The sequence below is a fragment of the Elgaria multicarinata genome, chromosome 3 (assembly GCF_023053635.1).
Source record: "Elgaria multicarinata webbii isolate HBS135686 ecotype San Diego chromosome 3, rElgMul1.1.pri, whole genome shotgun sequence".
NCBI lineage: Eukaryota > Metazoa > Chordata > Lepidosauria > Squamata > Anguidae > Elgaria > Elgaria multicarinata.
The window spans coordinates 35,098,385-35,113,634 of record NC_086173.1 but is presented as its reverse complement, the minus strand read 5'-3'; the positions used below and the strand labels follow the sequence as shown (position 1 = coordinate 35,113,634).

General features: G+C 46.1%; 1 protein-coding gene across 1 annotated transcript in view; it reads right to left on the bottom strand.

Moving 5' to 3' along the window:
- The window catches only part of ANKFN1 (ankyrin repeat and fibronectin type III domain containing 1), a 150,813-nt gene that overhangs the window by 122,905 nt on the left and 12,658 nt on the right, over window positions 1-15,250 (bottom strand). The window contains exon 2 of the mRNA XM_063119897.1: window positions 12,885-13,087. Coding sequence (XP_062975967.1) covers window positions 12,885-13,070 — 186 coding nt within the window. The 5' untranslated portion in view covers window positions 13,071-13,087. The remainder of the gene's footprint in view (window positions 1-12,884; window positions 13,088-15,250) is intronic.

Genomic DNA, 15,250 nt, shown 5'->3' with positions numbered 1-15,250 from the left:
TGGTTGGTTGGTTGTCCCCCCCCCACTTAAAGCCTGACTGTGTTTCATCTTCCTTCTTCCTTCTATATACAAAAACATTCAAAAAAATACCAAAAAAAAAATTATTCTCTATTTCTTCTCTCTGTTACTTGGACTCTGTGTGTGACTGTGTTATTGTGTGAGTGTGCTGTGTGTGCAGTGCACTGTTTGTGAAGTGCAACAGCCACAGATTGAGCATTTCAAATCCTGTTTGGGCAAAGCACACACACTTCTTGTCCCATTTCCCTACATATAGTAATATTCTTATACATATTATTATATTCTTATACATATTATTCTTATACATATTATTAGTAGTATTAATATTTTATTCTTATACATATTATTAGTAGTATTAGTATATTCTTATAGATATCATTAGTAGTATTAGTATAATATCATCATGAGAAGAGGGAGCAGGCACATGTCTGTGGCGGGGCGTGCTGAAAGCAGTGGTCAAGGCAAGGCTCAGGCTGACACCAGTAAGCAGGCTGCCTCTCCTGCTGTGAAAATCAAACGGGCAACTCCTTGCTCCACAACAGAAGCAGGAGAAGCAGCAGGCAGAGCCACTCTCTTCTGCAACTTGTGCCCGGCGTTCTCTTTTTGAGGGTGGGAATGGGAAAAGTGCCCCTTTGCAAGAGGCAGGTGGCAGCAGTGCCATTAGAGGAGGAGTATCCCCAACTCCTTCATTATCCTTTGAGCCCACGAGCCCGCTGATGGACCTGTCTCCAGACCTCCTAGACGAGGTTCTTCTCAGCACAGTGGAGGGGCAGGAGGAGGAGGAGGAGGCAGTGGGTGCTGAGGAGGAGCAGCAGCAGGCCGAGGCTCTCTCCCCAGTCTCATCCCACACCTCTTCTGCTGCAACCCCTGTTTCTGTGGCAACACCAGAGAGCTCAGGTGGGCAATTGGTGGTGTCACCACAGAAGCGAAAGACAAGCATCGTGTGGGACCACTTTGAGTTGGGAGCGGATCCCCGCTTTGCTGTCTGTCGCCACTGCAAACTCACCCTAAGCAGGGGTTCATCTACAGGGCATTATGGAACCAGCAGCATGAAGATGCATCTTCAGAGGCAGCACCAGTCGATCTTGCTGGGGAAAAAGGCGGGCAAGGCGACTGGTTCCAGGGGAAAGCCGAAGGCGGCTGCTGCTGCTGCTGCTGCTGGTGGTGGTGGTGGCACTGCCACTCTAAGCTCTCCATCTCCCATCCCCACGAGGGTTAGGCAGGCAACCCTGCAGGACATGGGGTGGGGGAAGTATGGACCCACAAGATGGCGTTTTCCAACGCCCACCCAGGGTGCTACTGTGGTGGGGCATCTGCCGGGACTGACTCCTCCCCAATACTAGATCTATGACATGTCTCTCTGCCTGCCCCTCTGCTAGCCTGTCCTCCTCCTCGGTGACCGACTCGCTGGGATGGTTTGCGTTTGCAATGCGTGACTAACTGCAGTGCTGGCTTAGAAACCAGCCATCCTTGCCTCACTTCCTTGTGCCCCCAGAAATGCCCGCTGCCTGCCTGCCTGCCTGCCTGTCTGCCTGCCTCCCCCGGGTTGCTGCTGTGGTGGGGCATCTGCCAGGACTGACTTCTCGCCTACTCTGCCTGCCTCTCTGCCCGCCTGGTGCCTGGGAGATGGGCTTTGTGGTTCGTGCCCAGCACCCTCCGGCACGCTTGCTCCCAGTCGTCCTCCTCTGTGCCCCTCAATGCGTAACTGCTGGCTTAGAAAGAAACAACCAGCCATCTTTGCCTCACTTGTTCCTTACGCCCGCTTATGGGTTGGTTTGCTATGCGTTAGTGCTCAAGCCATCCTTGCGGCACTACAATGCATGCTGCCTGCCTGGCTGCCTGCCTTCCCTCCCTTCTCCCCTTCCTGCCTCGCAGGGATGGTGTCTTGCTTTGACTCAGGGGAGAAGTCCTTCCTGCGCTCACTTAGACTTTATCAAGTTCAAAAATCCATTTTTCAAGTGTGCAAGAAGATTTAGGGTTATCTCATGGCATGTTGGGATTTCCTTTGAACTGGCCCCATTTAGCTGTCTGCATTGCAACTTTAAATCCCTGACATACTGGAGTGTCCGATTTTCAAAACTTCCCCTAACATCAGGGGATGATGGGATTGGCTTGAAACTTGGCATCCATGTGGACACATGGGTAAGCTGTCATGGGACCAAAGGATAGGTTTCTGACATGCAAATTGACGTAGTTGTAGAATGGGACTTGATTTGGGGTGAGTTAAAAGGTTTAAGCCCCACCAAAAATCAGGGGATGATGGGATTGCCTTGAGTCTGGGCGTCAATGTGGACACATGGATTAGCTATCATGGTGGTGAGTTTGAGGTTTCTAACGTGCAAATTGACAGAGCTATCGAAAGGGGTGTGAATGGGGTGCCCGATTTTCATAAATTCCCCCAAAATCAGGGGATGATGGGATTCCCTTGAAACTCGGCATCCATGTGGACACGTGGATAAACTATCATGGTGCCAAGTTTGAGGTTTCTAACATGCAAATTGACGTAGTTGTAGAATGGGACAATTTGGGGTGAGTTAAGCCACGCCAAAAATCAGGGGATGATGGGATTGCCTTGAGTCTGTGCGTCCATGTGGACACATGGATAAGCTATCATGGTGCCGAGTTTGAGGTTTCTAACATGCAAATTGACGGAGCTATCGAAAGGGGTGTGAATGGGGTATTGGATTTTCATAAATTTCTCAAAAATCAGGGGATGATGGGATTGCCTTGAAACTTTGTGTCAATGTGGACACATGGATAAGCTATCATGGTGGTGAGTTTGAGGTTTCTAACGTGCATATTGACGGAGCTATCGAAAGGGGTGTGAATGAGGTGTCCGATTTTCAAAAATTCCCCAAAAATCAGCGGATGATGGGATTCCCTTGAAACTTGGTGTGCGTGTGTATACATCCATGAGGTGTCATGGTGCCAAACTTGAGGTTTCTAACTTTCACAGAAAAAAAGTTGTATACTTCTTTAGCTTTCAATGCAAGCCTATGGGGAAAAAATGGAGCTCCGATCCGGATCCGGAGCTCCGCAGCGGAGCGGAGTGGATATGGGCGGAGCGGGGGCGGAGCGAAGCAGCCCGATCCGCAAATCGCGGATCTGGAAGAGAAGCGGAGCGGGGGTCCGTGCACACCCCTAATTGGTACTGCTGTGGACAACTTAGGCCAAATAATTTCCTTACATGTGCTATTGCTGCACAACCAGAAGAATAGCATCTTTTTGTTGGCTTAATTAGCTTCATGGTATTGTGGTGTGGTCACTACTCTCCTCCCTGAGGACTATAGTGCCAATGAGGATCCTATCCCAAGGACAAGAGATTCCACATGTCTACCCCATGAGCACATAACGGGGGTGAGAAGAGCGTTACATGGAGGATGTGGTGTCCTTATGACCTGGTTTACATGACAGGACAGCCCATCAAGGATTAATTTATCTTCAAGAAGCTACAGAGAGTGCTGCCTGCCATTATGAATATGCAACTGGTCGTCATGTCATGCGAACCCGGTCAGTAGGGGTTATTTAAAGGTTAAATAACTCTCGCATAACCCATGGTCAGTTGTAGGGTTATGCGAAGGCTTTTGTTTATTTGTTTTGCTTTGCCAGCCTTCTAGAAACAATTTGCTTCTCATGCAAATCATCAGATATTTCACCTGTAGAAATATCGATTAACAATTTCTATTTAGGAGATTTTTGAGGCCACACTAAGCACAGTATATAGGGGGACTCAAGTGCTTATGGGGCTTTTATGGAGAAAATGCACCTTCGTTCAGAAATATGTCTGTTGCTCAAGAAGGGTTTCAGGGAAGTTTTCTTTTTTCATGTAGTATAACAGGAAAAGCTAACTTCTTAATCTGGAAGGGCTGAATTACCTTTGGCTGAGCAGAATTCCTCCTGGATGGATTCATTCTCTCTCTCTCTCTCTCTCTCTCTCCCCTCCCTCCCTGTCTCATGAGGTCATCACTCCCCCTCATGGGTTTGGATGTGGAGGTTGTCCCCCTGCCCCACTCCCAGACTTAAGAAACTGACTGGGAAAGGCATCCGAAATACAACAACTGGGACCCAAGAGACTCATACACTGTTTTCTAACATTGAAGCAATTCCTTGAATTGGGCAATGGCAAATGAGAGGTCACTCCAGAGGCCTCTGAAATGATGTGCTTTCAATCCAACATGGAACCTCCTCTATGCAACATGAGAGTTCACCCCAGAAGACTAGAGCAATCTTTGATTTCCTCATAGGAGGGGTGCTTACAAGGGAAAGAAGCGGCATCTAAGGCCTAATCTACACCAAGCAGGATATAGCACTATGAAAGCGGAATGAAAGCGGTATATAAAAAAAGGCAGGAGCTGCACCAAGCAGGATATAGCACTATGAAAGTAGTATATGGTCTGTGTCAATGGGCCCCAACAGTTGTCAGTGCACTTCAACACTGCTATAAAGCAGTAGTGTGGCTCCTGCCTTTTACATACTGCTTTCATAGTGCAATATCCAGCTTGGTAGTCTCCCATCACTCCTCATAGCATGAGATCGCCCAGCTGAGGTACAGTACCATTTAAGGATGGGGCAAGCATTCAAAAAGAAGAGGAGTCCAGAAACAGAGCATTCCTGCGTGGAGGCTTGCAGCCCATTCCCAATCCAGTGGGGGATGAGGCAGACTCAAAAATGGCTCTTGTTTTCCCCACGCTGTCTTAGATCTCCTGTCAGTTTCTTCTGCCTTGCAAGCAACGGAAAGGAGATGAAAGCATTTTTTTTTACCTTTGCTTTTGACGTGCTTTCACCAGCTGATTTTGGGCTTCAGGCCCTTTACCTCTGCCTACTGAAATCAATGGAGACATGCTATCTCCACTGATTTCACTAGGCAGAGTTGAAGAGGCTGCACACCCAGAAACGGCTGGGGAAGGGCAAACATCAACCTCTCCATGCAAGTGCCCTCAGAGGCCAGTGGATGTTTATTTGGCCAACAGCCACTTCCAGGCAAGCTGCCTCTTTATCCCCTGCCTCCTGAGAGCAATGGAGACACGACGCCTCCACCGATTTCAGTAGGTGGATTTGAAAAGCCTGCAGACACCGGGGTGGGTGGGTTTGTGAGCACTCTTGGTGAGCACATGCAAAGGCCCTTGAGGTTTTGTGAGCTGAGAACAGCCAGGATGGGGGCACAGAGGCAGCATGTGGCTGAGCAGCTAGCAATTCCTGAGCTAGAAAAATGGGGCTTTGGGGGGAAGGGGAGAGTGGCTGCATTCCAGTGTTTAGCCCAGAACTACTCCTATGATGGCCATTTCCGTATCACTAAAAAAGAGGAAATTCATCAGTTTAAAAAAAGAAAGAAAAGAGGACACCGATTTGTATATGCTAATATATATGTATCGAAATGAACCTTAAATGGTTTGGGACCAGAGCCAGATCTACACCAAGCAGGATATAACACTTTGAAACCAGTTTGAAAATGGTATATGGGATGTCTCCTGGGCTCCAGTTGTCAATGGGCTCATCTATAACAAGCAGGATATTCCACTATGAAAGCGGTATGAAAGTGGTATATAAAAGGCAGGAGCCATACCAAGCAGGATGTAGTGATATGAAAGCGGTATGAAAGTGGTATACGGTATGTGTCAATGGGCCCCAACAGTTGTCAGTGCACTTCAATACCACTATAAAACAATAGTGTGCCTCCTGCCTTTTACTGTATATACCGCTTTCATACCGCTTTCATGGTGCAATATCCTGCTTGGTGTAGCTGAGCCCAATACCATTATAAACCATTATAAAGCAGTAGTGTAGATCCTGCCCAAGTTACCTGAAGGACGGCCTTCACCCATATCACTCTGCCCGCACTTCAAGATCAAAAAGAGAGGCCCTTCTCATTTGCCCACCCGTGAGAGCAATTATTAGGTGGATGATCACACAGGAGAGGGCTTTCTCTGCAGTGGCCCCACAACTTTGGAATAAACTCCTATTGGCAGTCCACCATGCACCAGCCTTGCAGGCTTTTAAGAAGGCCTTGAAAACATATTTTACCATGGCCCTCTCATGCCATGAGTATTGTTGATGCTGCTATTGCCATTGTTGTTGCTGGTTTTATTGTAGGCCTTTATTGCTATTTTATTATGTTTTTGTTTTTAATGCTTTTAATTTTTTAACTGCTTCTATGTATTTATTCATTGTATAAGCCTTGCGAGGCTTCTGCCATGAAATAAAAGCAAATATAGAAATGATCACTGTAATTTAAAGAGACAGTCATTTCACCATAATAGGGGAGACTGTGACCTGGTGCCTGCTGTCCAGGTACTAACTGTAGATGGGCAAATTCAAGGTCCTTGCTCTCCCTTCTGATGGTTCTTTATCTTTAAAACAGACCTGGACTGGACATCTCTCTAAATAGGGGGTGCATTCAAATAGATGATTGACCTCTATAAAGCAGGACATGTGCCCATCCTAGGCCATTAGAGGGACCCTTGTGGGTGGGTTAGGATTGCACCCTTAAGTGCTGGCTGGAGAATGTGGAAGTTGTCAGACTCTTTTCCTGCCTAAACGTGCCTCGGATTGCACCCTTAAATGGATATATTCTTGTCAAAAGCTCAACCCTGTTTTGCTCAAAAAAGAAAAAGGGTGTCTGGTGCTCATAACATCATTACAGTTATTATGAGTTTTCAATAAATAACCACAACAAATGCATACAAATAAAGAACTGTCCTCCCTAAAGTAGGACACATGGCCACCCTAATCCCCTGACCCCTTCATCTCAGTCTTTTGTGCTGGTGTAGGCAGAACACACATGACAGTACATGAGAGGATCACTGATTGGTGCAATACCAGCTCAGGGAACCCAGTAAGCACCCACAATGTCTAAAATACACACAGGGTAAAAAAGGAAAGCTGTAGCTATTTTTCTCTTTTTCTTGCCAAACATTTCTTTTTTCACCTTATCCACTATAAATAGGCACATTTGCATTGTGCTTTTCAAGACTCCAAGAGAATCTCAAGTGTGTCTCACCCTTTTTGCATACACCCAGGGAACCCCACAATAACATGGAGTACTGAGAGGATTGAACACACATGTATTCATACTGATACTTTGTCAATAAATGTTTTATTGCATATAGAATACAGATGTACCTAAATTTGTGTGGCAACTAAGTTCTGGGCTAAGCAGAATATGGACCGGAACCTGGGATTTCTCACAGGAGCAGATGGCTGTCCAAAATAGACCTGGGGTACGTTCTTGGCATAGCACGTGAGGCAGGCCAGGCACTGTCTGGGGATATCCACAGACAGCAGTAGGCCCATGCTATAGACTCATCGTAGGCTTCCTGTAAAGCAGGGTCAGGAAACTTGTAGCCAGTGGTGGCTGGTGGCAAATCTGACTTGTGGGGTGGAAAGCAAGTCAGCAGGGGTGGAGCCAAGGAGTCACTGGAGGTGGGGCCAACATTGTGAAGAGGAGCTTCTAAAGATATACAAGTTGGACAGCCAGCAATCTGGAATAGGGTTTTTTAAAGACATAACTGTGCATTGAGGGGGTTTTTTGGACTTGATGGCCTTATAGGCCCCTTCCACTCTACTATTCTATGAGTCTATGAAATAAATTATAAGCCATTTAATGACTTTTCTACAATCACATATGCGTTATAAGCCAGCCCATGGTTTTTTTTCCCTAAGCTCACAAATGCATTTTAAACCTATTATTTTTCCAGGCTCACAAATGCATTATAAGGCAGATTATGATTTTTCCACACTCACAAATGCATGATGCCAGAGTATAGTTTTTGCACACTCACAAATGCATTTTAAGTCCATTTATTATTTGTACACACTTATGCATTAAAGGCCAGCCCATGGTTTTTCCTGTCTCTTCAACCTGCTGTCCAGGTGCTCACTGCTGATGGGCAACAGTTCTTATGGTTATTCATCTTTAAAGTGCAATTGGAGTGACTTCGACCTTCAGATAGAGGACACCTTCACATAGAGGACAGCCCTCTGCTGTCCCTACAAATAGAGGCATTTCCCCTATAAAAGAAGACATATAACTACCCTAACAAGGGCTCGGGCATCATGTGGTGGGGAAAGGGATGGGCAAACTTCCTCACATCCTGTCTGCGGTCTGCTCACCAGACTCCCACCAGTTGCCTGACCCCAGCAGGCATGTGGGGCAAGCCACCAGACAGTCCACCACAAAAATGACACTCAAGGTGGCTAACAATTGTAGGAACTTTAAAAAACAAATAGATAAGAACACAGTTAAAAAAATAGTAATAATATATTAAACACATGCATGCATGCATACAATACAGAATAAAACCAGCACCCAGTGCAACAGAACAGTTTACATGCCTCAGGCCTTCTTGAACAGAAACATCTTTGGACGGACAGCTGAGTGGGAATCCACCTAGCCTCATTCCGGAGGGAGTTCCAGAGCCTGGGAATAGCCCAGGGATCACTTTTTATCAGAAAGCCACCAGTTTAATGTGTCATATTTGCATGTTCTCAGAGTATTTTGAAGGAAATAGTAAATATTGGAAGTAATTAGGTGTATCCACCAACATTCAGAGAAAGCCTTCCCATTTGGTAGTGGGGTTGGTAAAGGAGGGGAGAAACAAAGACTACAATCGCTGCAGAGACCTTGCAGGTTTGAGTCCTACTCACTTTAGGTCAAAAGTGGCCAAAAGCCATTACCTACTTCTAATGGGTTCTCCTGGATTGAAGAAAATTGAATGGCTAGTTCTGATTCTGTGGTTACAACTGTACCATGCGATAAATTCTTAAAGAGTCTTGGCAGAAAGCAATTGTTCCATTGACATCTTCCCCGTCAATGCTCATACAAGTGGTCCTCAGAAATGTCAGCATGTAGCAAGAACTGTCATTAGGTGTCTCTCTCTCTCTCTCTCTCTGTGTGTGTGTACATCATAGAATGTACATCGCTGCAGAACTTTCAGGCTGTTAGGTTTTGTGAGAACTGGATTGACACAAAATCAAACTAAATATGGGGGCAGGGTGAGGGGAGCCAAAACAAGGCAAGCAAAAGCCTGGTTCACACATTGTCAGACTGCAGCTAGGGGATCACATCGTCAAATCCTCTCTCTACAGTGGCAGGCGTGATTTGTAAACTGCATGACACCCAGCACAGCACAATCCATTTGAGGCTGTAACTTTTCCTGCATTCCATCTTAAGACTCTCACCATACAGACTTCATGACTTCCATGTCCTCTCAGCCTCCCCTCTTCTTCTTTCCCTCCCCACCCCTCTGCATTTTGTAACATCTTGCCTGATGAAGAGTTCTGGAGATCCTGAAAGCTTTTCTATAATTGTGGGCATGTTTGGTTGGACCAGATAAGGAAATTTCACCTGACTGTAAATTTTGGAGTATGCCCTTTAAGTACATTTTGACTACGTAGGCGATTAATTCGTTTGTCTTATAAGCTGTTATATACTTGCCATTAGTCTGACTCTGGTCCTGCAGGAAACCCAACCCCTTATCCATCATGAGGTTATCACAGAACGCAAGTGGGGGCTTTACCCAAACTTAGATGGGAAAAATAGAAATCCCATCTTAGCACAGTCGTTTGCAAGGCTACTTGGACCTCTCTGGAACAGGAAAAAAGCTAACTAACTTTGAATCGGACAGGCCCAGTTCTGTTAAAATACGTCTGTGTACAAATATTAAAAAAACAAATTTTCCCTGCCAAGCAGGTATACAAGTGTAATTTTTTCTTCTAGATTTTCTTGGGACACATGTATCCATACAAGCTATCATTTATTTGCATGTACAGCTGAATGGCTTCTGTGTCCTTCAAAAGATCTAATGGGGAGGGGGAAGAGTTTTCTGGAGATCCTGGGCATCTAACTATTCCCAGTAATATTTTTTGGAGCAATCCAGTCCCTCAAAAGAGTATGCTCAGGCAGGCCCGGTGCTGCCATAGAGGCAACTCAGGCGGCCGCCTAGAGCGCCAAGCAAACGAGGGCGCCGAACAGCATACCCGGAAGCTGCTCTCCTAGAGTGGCTTCCGGGTGTGCTGTTCCAAAGCCGCTGCCCCAGCCTCCGCCCAACCCCAGCGTCCTGGCTCCTTCGAAGCCAGGATGCTGGGGTTGGAGGCGGAGGCTTCAGTATGGCGCACCAGGAAGCCACTTCCGGGAGTGCCACTTCAAAGCCTCTGCCCCCCCCCCCAACCCCAGGGTCCTGGCTTCAAAGCCGGGAGCGGGAGGGAGCGGGCAGTGAGTGGGCGAGCAAGGGGGGAGCCGTAGTGATGAGTGAGCAAGGGAGCGGGGGTGGCGGGCGAGTGATGGGGGGAGCTGGAGCGTGTGAGCGAGGGGGGGAGCCAGAGCGGTGAGCGGGTGGGGGTGGCGGGCTAGCGGGCAGGTGGGCGGTCGGTCAAGCGGTCGGGGGGAGCAGTGAGTGAGTGAGCGAGCGGGTGGGCAGGCGAGTGAGGGGGCAGTGAGTGAGCGAGCGGGGGGCGGCAGCTTCAGAACGCGCCTGCCTAGGGCGCAATATAGTCTGGCGCCGGCCCTGTGCTCAGGGCTGGCCCCATACAGTTTGGCATCTGAGTAGAAAATTCAAGTGGCATCTCTGTGTTCACTAGTTAACATGGGGAATAATTCAAACCAGGATGTTCTCCTGCTTAATTCTAGTTGAAATGTATGGAAACTTTTCAATTTGATAGGTCTTGCAAAGGAGAATTTCCCAGTACTGTGCCATATTTAATGGCACCTATGTAATGACCCTAGCCCTTGGGCCTTTCAGCGTGCAGCAGAGGATTCTGATGAGGATGAGGCATAGGCTACATTCTTGAGGACAGGGCAGTCAGTGCCATATTCATTGCCCTCTCAACCAGGGGACATAGCCCTGCCATGTTCCTCTGATTCAGACAATGAGTCCCTGGCGGAATCATCATTTTCTTATGAAATCAGGTGAGGGCCCTTTAACTAACCTGTCAGCATCTCCAGGAGGGGTGGAGCTGACCACACTACATAAGGCTTCAGTTGGCTTTAGCTACCTGCTGAGACAACATTCTCCTATATTTCTAGTAGCAGAGAGCTCCAGCCAGCTCACTCTGAGCTATCCATGGTCCTGACTGCAGCTGCTTTTTATATAAGACAACTTCATTCTCTGACTAGCTTGCTAAGCTTGATGCATTTACCATGACAGAACTCTGTATACCTGACTCAATCATGATTGCCTTGACCTGATTGTTCGATATAGACTGGATTTCCTTGCTCAGATGATACTGTCTTTCCCTGTGGGCCTCCGGGAACCACAGAATGGGGCTGTCTGAGATGTACATATATCTTTATCCCATGTTAAGTCTGTCTCTATCTAAAGGGGTTAGTAAATGGTGGCCTAATCCACACAGCCGATATCAACACTGATGGATCTTCCTGGGCTGCTCAGACCGTCCACAGTTTTGCAAGGGTGCTGGATGCTATTGCCAGCCTTGAACCATCCAGCACCCCAAGCCCTATTTGGCCTGAACACTTGAGGGCTAAAAGTGGAATAGGGCATGGGGATATGCATGCTAGAACCACCAGTATCCTCAAAATACTTCAGGTAATTCAGATAACTTCTTATCACAAATGAATTAAAACAAAATTCTCACCTATCTGCACCAGCCAAATTTAATAAGTACAGCTATTCCCAGGCATGGGGAGGCCTTTGCACTACCTGCCTGCCATATACTGTTAAAGAGGAGGAGGCTGTCCGAAAAATGAGGTGGAACCTTAAATCAGCGCAACAAATATGGTTGAATACATAGGGATTCAAATGTAGACTTCAAAGAGCTAAGCGCTCAAAGTCCTAGGCATGGATAGACAAATCTGTCAGTTTTAATTTTGCTCATATTTTTTTTTAATTAAAATTTCAAGTTTCTTCCATTCTGTTTAGGAAGAAATTTGTGAAATTTGACACATTCTTATAAAAAACCCCAAATCAATTTGAAGCCCAACTCGAGATAGACTCAACAGATTCTAATAAGTTCAGATTTATATGACTCGGCACTTTCCAAATATGGACTTTTACCATTTCGGGGAGGGAGGAATTGCACAAATATGCATTTGCATAAGTGCAAGTCTGCAAACAGGAATGAAACCCACATACAAAAATGAAATTCCATCAATGACCAGATGTTGGAATGAAAGATGCCAGACGATCCACAAAACATGGATGGAATGAATTTAACACAATCCATACATCTCTACTGTGGGCATCATTTCATGTGTCGCAATGTGGGATTTGTGCTACTGGGTTTCCTTGTCACAGTAAATGGCTCCATCTACGCGTGGGTAGCATGTGGGCTCGTTGCCGGCACAGTCCCAGATTGGGGAGTTTTGGTGGTGGTTTCAAGGATGCTTGGGGCACATCTGCCCATTTTGTGCCACTTCAGATTTACCAGGCAGTGCGTTTTCTCCTCCCCTCCCTGAACTGAGCACATATACAACACAGTGGCTGTTCCCTCAGTGTAGCAGTGACGTATCTCTCCCGTCAGCATAACTAGATTGAAGTTTAAGCCAAGGAGTTAAGGGGAGGAGTTAAGCATCCCAGTAGCGTTTCTTTTTCAGAAAGAGAGAAAGGCCTGCATAGCCCATCTGACAAGGGATCCCTTTACTACAAGCTGAGCAGCCACCCATAGATAGATAGATAGATAGATAGATAGATAGATAGATAGATATGCACATGCTCTGTGCTCCTCTTCATATATGCCAGCAGCTTTGCTGATAAAATGGAGATTCAAAAGGGCTAAGCTGGGAGAAAAAGTAGTGGAGGAAGATAGGATTAGCTTGGGATAGATGTGCAAGAGCTACTTGATCTAATCATGGAGAAATGCGTTATTAATCTGATCTGTTAATACAATAATTGATTCACTATGAAGAATATTACCATTGAAGACTTCCGGAGACTGAGACGGTCAGATCTGGCTCTGAAATAGGCCTCATCGAAAGACGAGTGGCTCCCCTTCAGCTTCTCCGAGAGGTTCCGATAGAGTCGCTTAGCAGCATTGGGAGAAGACGGAGGGTTGTTCTTTTTTGTCTGGGAAAGCTGTAAGCTCTGCATTTGCTGGGTCATTTTTCATGTGGCAGTTCCTATGAAGAAAGGAGGAACAGCTCAGTTACGAGGAGAACATATGCAATGTTAAACTTGCAGATTTGGTTCATTAGAATATACGCAAATTCTACACGACATCGCTAAATTCTGCAGCCAGAAGAAGAAATGATACAAATGTTGCCTTCCTTGAACTATTGGATCAGTTTTCCCCCCCTTCAAATTGTTTTACATTTGTTCTGACTTTATTTTTAAAAAAATGGGTATAAAAATAAATTTGGACATCCATAGAGTTATTTGGTCTATTTGGCTGGGGATGTGGGAGGAATCCAGTTGGGGAGTGGAAATCAATGAACTTATATCAGTTTAGCCCCCCTGGACTCCAGCTTATCTTCTGTTAACTGGCCCGATTTGGCCCACAGCGAGTCGGTCCCGCTAGCAGATTTTCCTCCCCCCCCCCAAATTTGCGGAAATAGAAATTTGCATTAAAGAACCATGGGAAAAGTTCCCAGATTTTGGGAAATGGCTACAGGTCAGCTCACAAATGCAAGCAGAGCTGAGCATGTCGCAGAACTCTATGAGCCCAGAAAGAGCCAGATTACCCAGTAATGGACATCCCTGTATCTGACCTCATTGGTGCTGATCTCCCAGAGGCACTTGCAAAAGAAATAAGGAAGAAGGCAGCTAGAAAACCGGCACTGTCATTTCTCAGAGCAATTTAAGGGAGCAACCAGTGATGGAGCACATACTTGGCATGCAATCCCTGATATCTCCAGTTAAAAAGATCAAGCAGCAGATGATAGGAAATACTTCTGCCAGCCACCCAAGAAAGCAGCTGCTATTCAAAAGAGATGATGAGATGTGATATCGACCTATAGTCTGACCTAGTTGAGGACCGCTTCCTACGATTCTCACTGGATCATATCACACAGCACATGGTTCCTTCCTACTCAACACTGTCTTTCTGCTGTGGTGTTCCCAAAGCCTATCTAGGGTTCCTTTTACCCCTGGCCTGTTTCAGCCATATCTCATTGTTGGCTCATACTTAGCTTGTGATCTACAACAATTCCAAGATCCTTCTCGTTTGTAGTATTGCTGAGCCAAGTATCTCCCATCTTGTAACTGTGCATTTGGTTTCTATTTCCTAGATGTAGAACTTGGCATTTATCCCTATTAAATTTCATTCTGTTGTTTTCAGCCCAGCACTTCAGCCTATCAAGATCACTTTGAAGTTTGTTTCTGTCTTCCAGGGTATTAGCTATCCCACCCAATTTTGTGTCATCTGCAAATTTCATAAGTGTTCCCTGCACCTCCTCGTCCAAATCATCAATAAAAATGTTGAAGAGCACTGAGCCCAGGACTGAGCCCTGCGGTACCCCACTCATTACCTCCCCCCAATTTGAGAAGTTTCCATTGATAAGCACTCTTTGAGTCTGATTCTGTAGCCAACTGTGAATCCACCTACTAGTTGTTCCATCAGGCCCACTTTTAGATAGTTTGTTAATCAGAATATCATGGGGCACTTTGTCAAAAGCTTTGCTGAAGTCAAGATACATTACGTCCACAGCATTCCCATTTCTCTTCTTCCCCCGTCCCACTGTCATTCCATGCTGTGCAACAGCTTCTACATTCGTGATGTGTTAGAAAGAGAGAATAGAAAAGAAATTCTCTGAACAGGTACAGTTTTTCATTTTAAACACACTCAAATCAGAGCACCATCATGACTACGGAACTAAAAATGGAGTTTGCTTCTCCTGCCCTGATGCTAAACACATTGACTTGGAAAGAAGCATGATTTAGTTATGGGAAAAGGCTAATATATTTTTAAAATAAAAAAAATTGTGACATTAGCATTAAATACAAACAAAGAAAGGATGCTGCAGTGGTGGGAGGCATCAGCCCGGGAAGGACCCATGCTGATGCTGGAGCTGTCTACCCCTGATCCAATTGCCTGCTGTTCACTGGGTGGTCATCTGAGGGGCCCTGAGCTGTGGGACCCTGGACTTTGACCCTCAAGTCTTGCCTTAGTTGCAACATCGCAGGCACAAGCAGAGGTGTCCACGGGCATTAGCCTAGAGGTCTTCAGTGAGGTGGTGGCAGGCATATCCAGGTGGTTCTAATTTGAGGAGAGCTGTTGCTTTATGTGAGACACTTATCTATAGCTGCAGACATGTGATTTATTCATTTCAGGAATAGAAAACAAA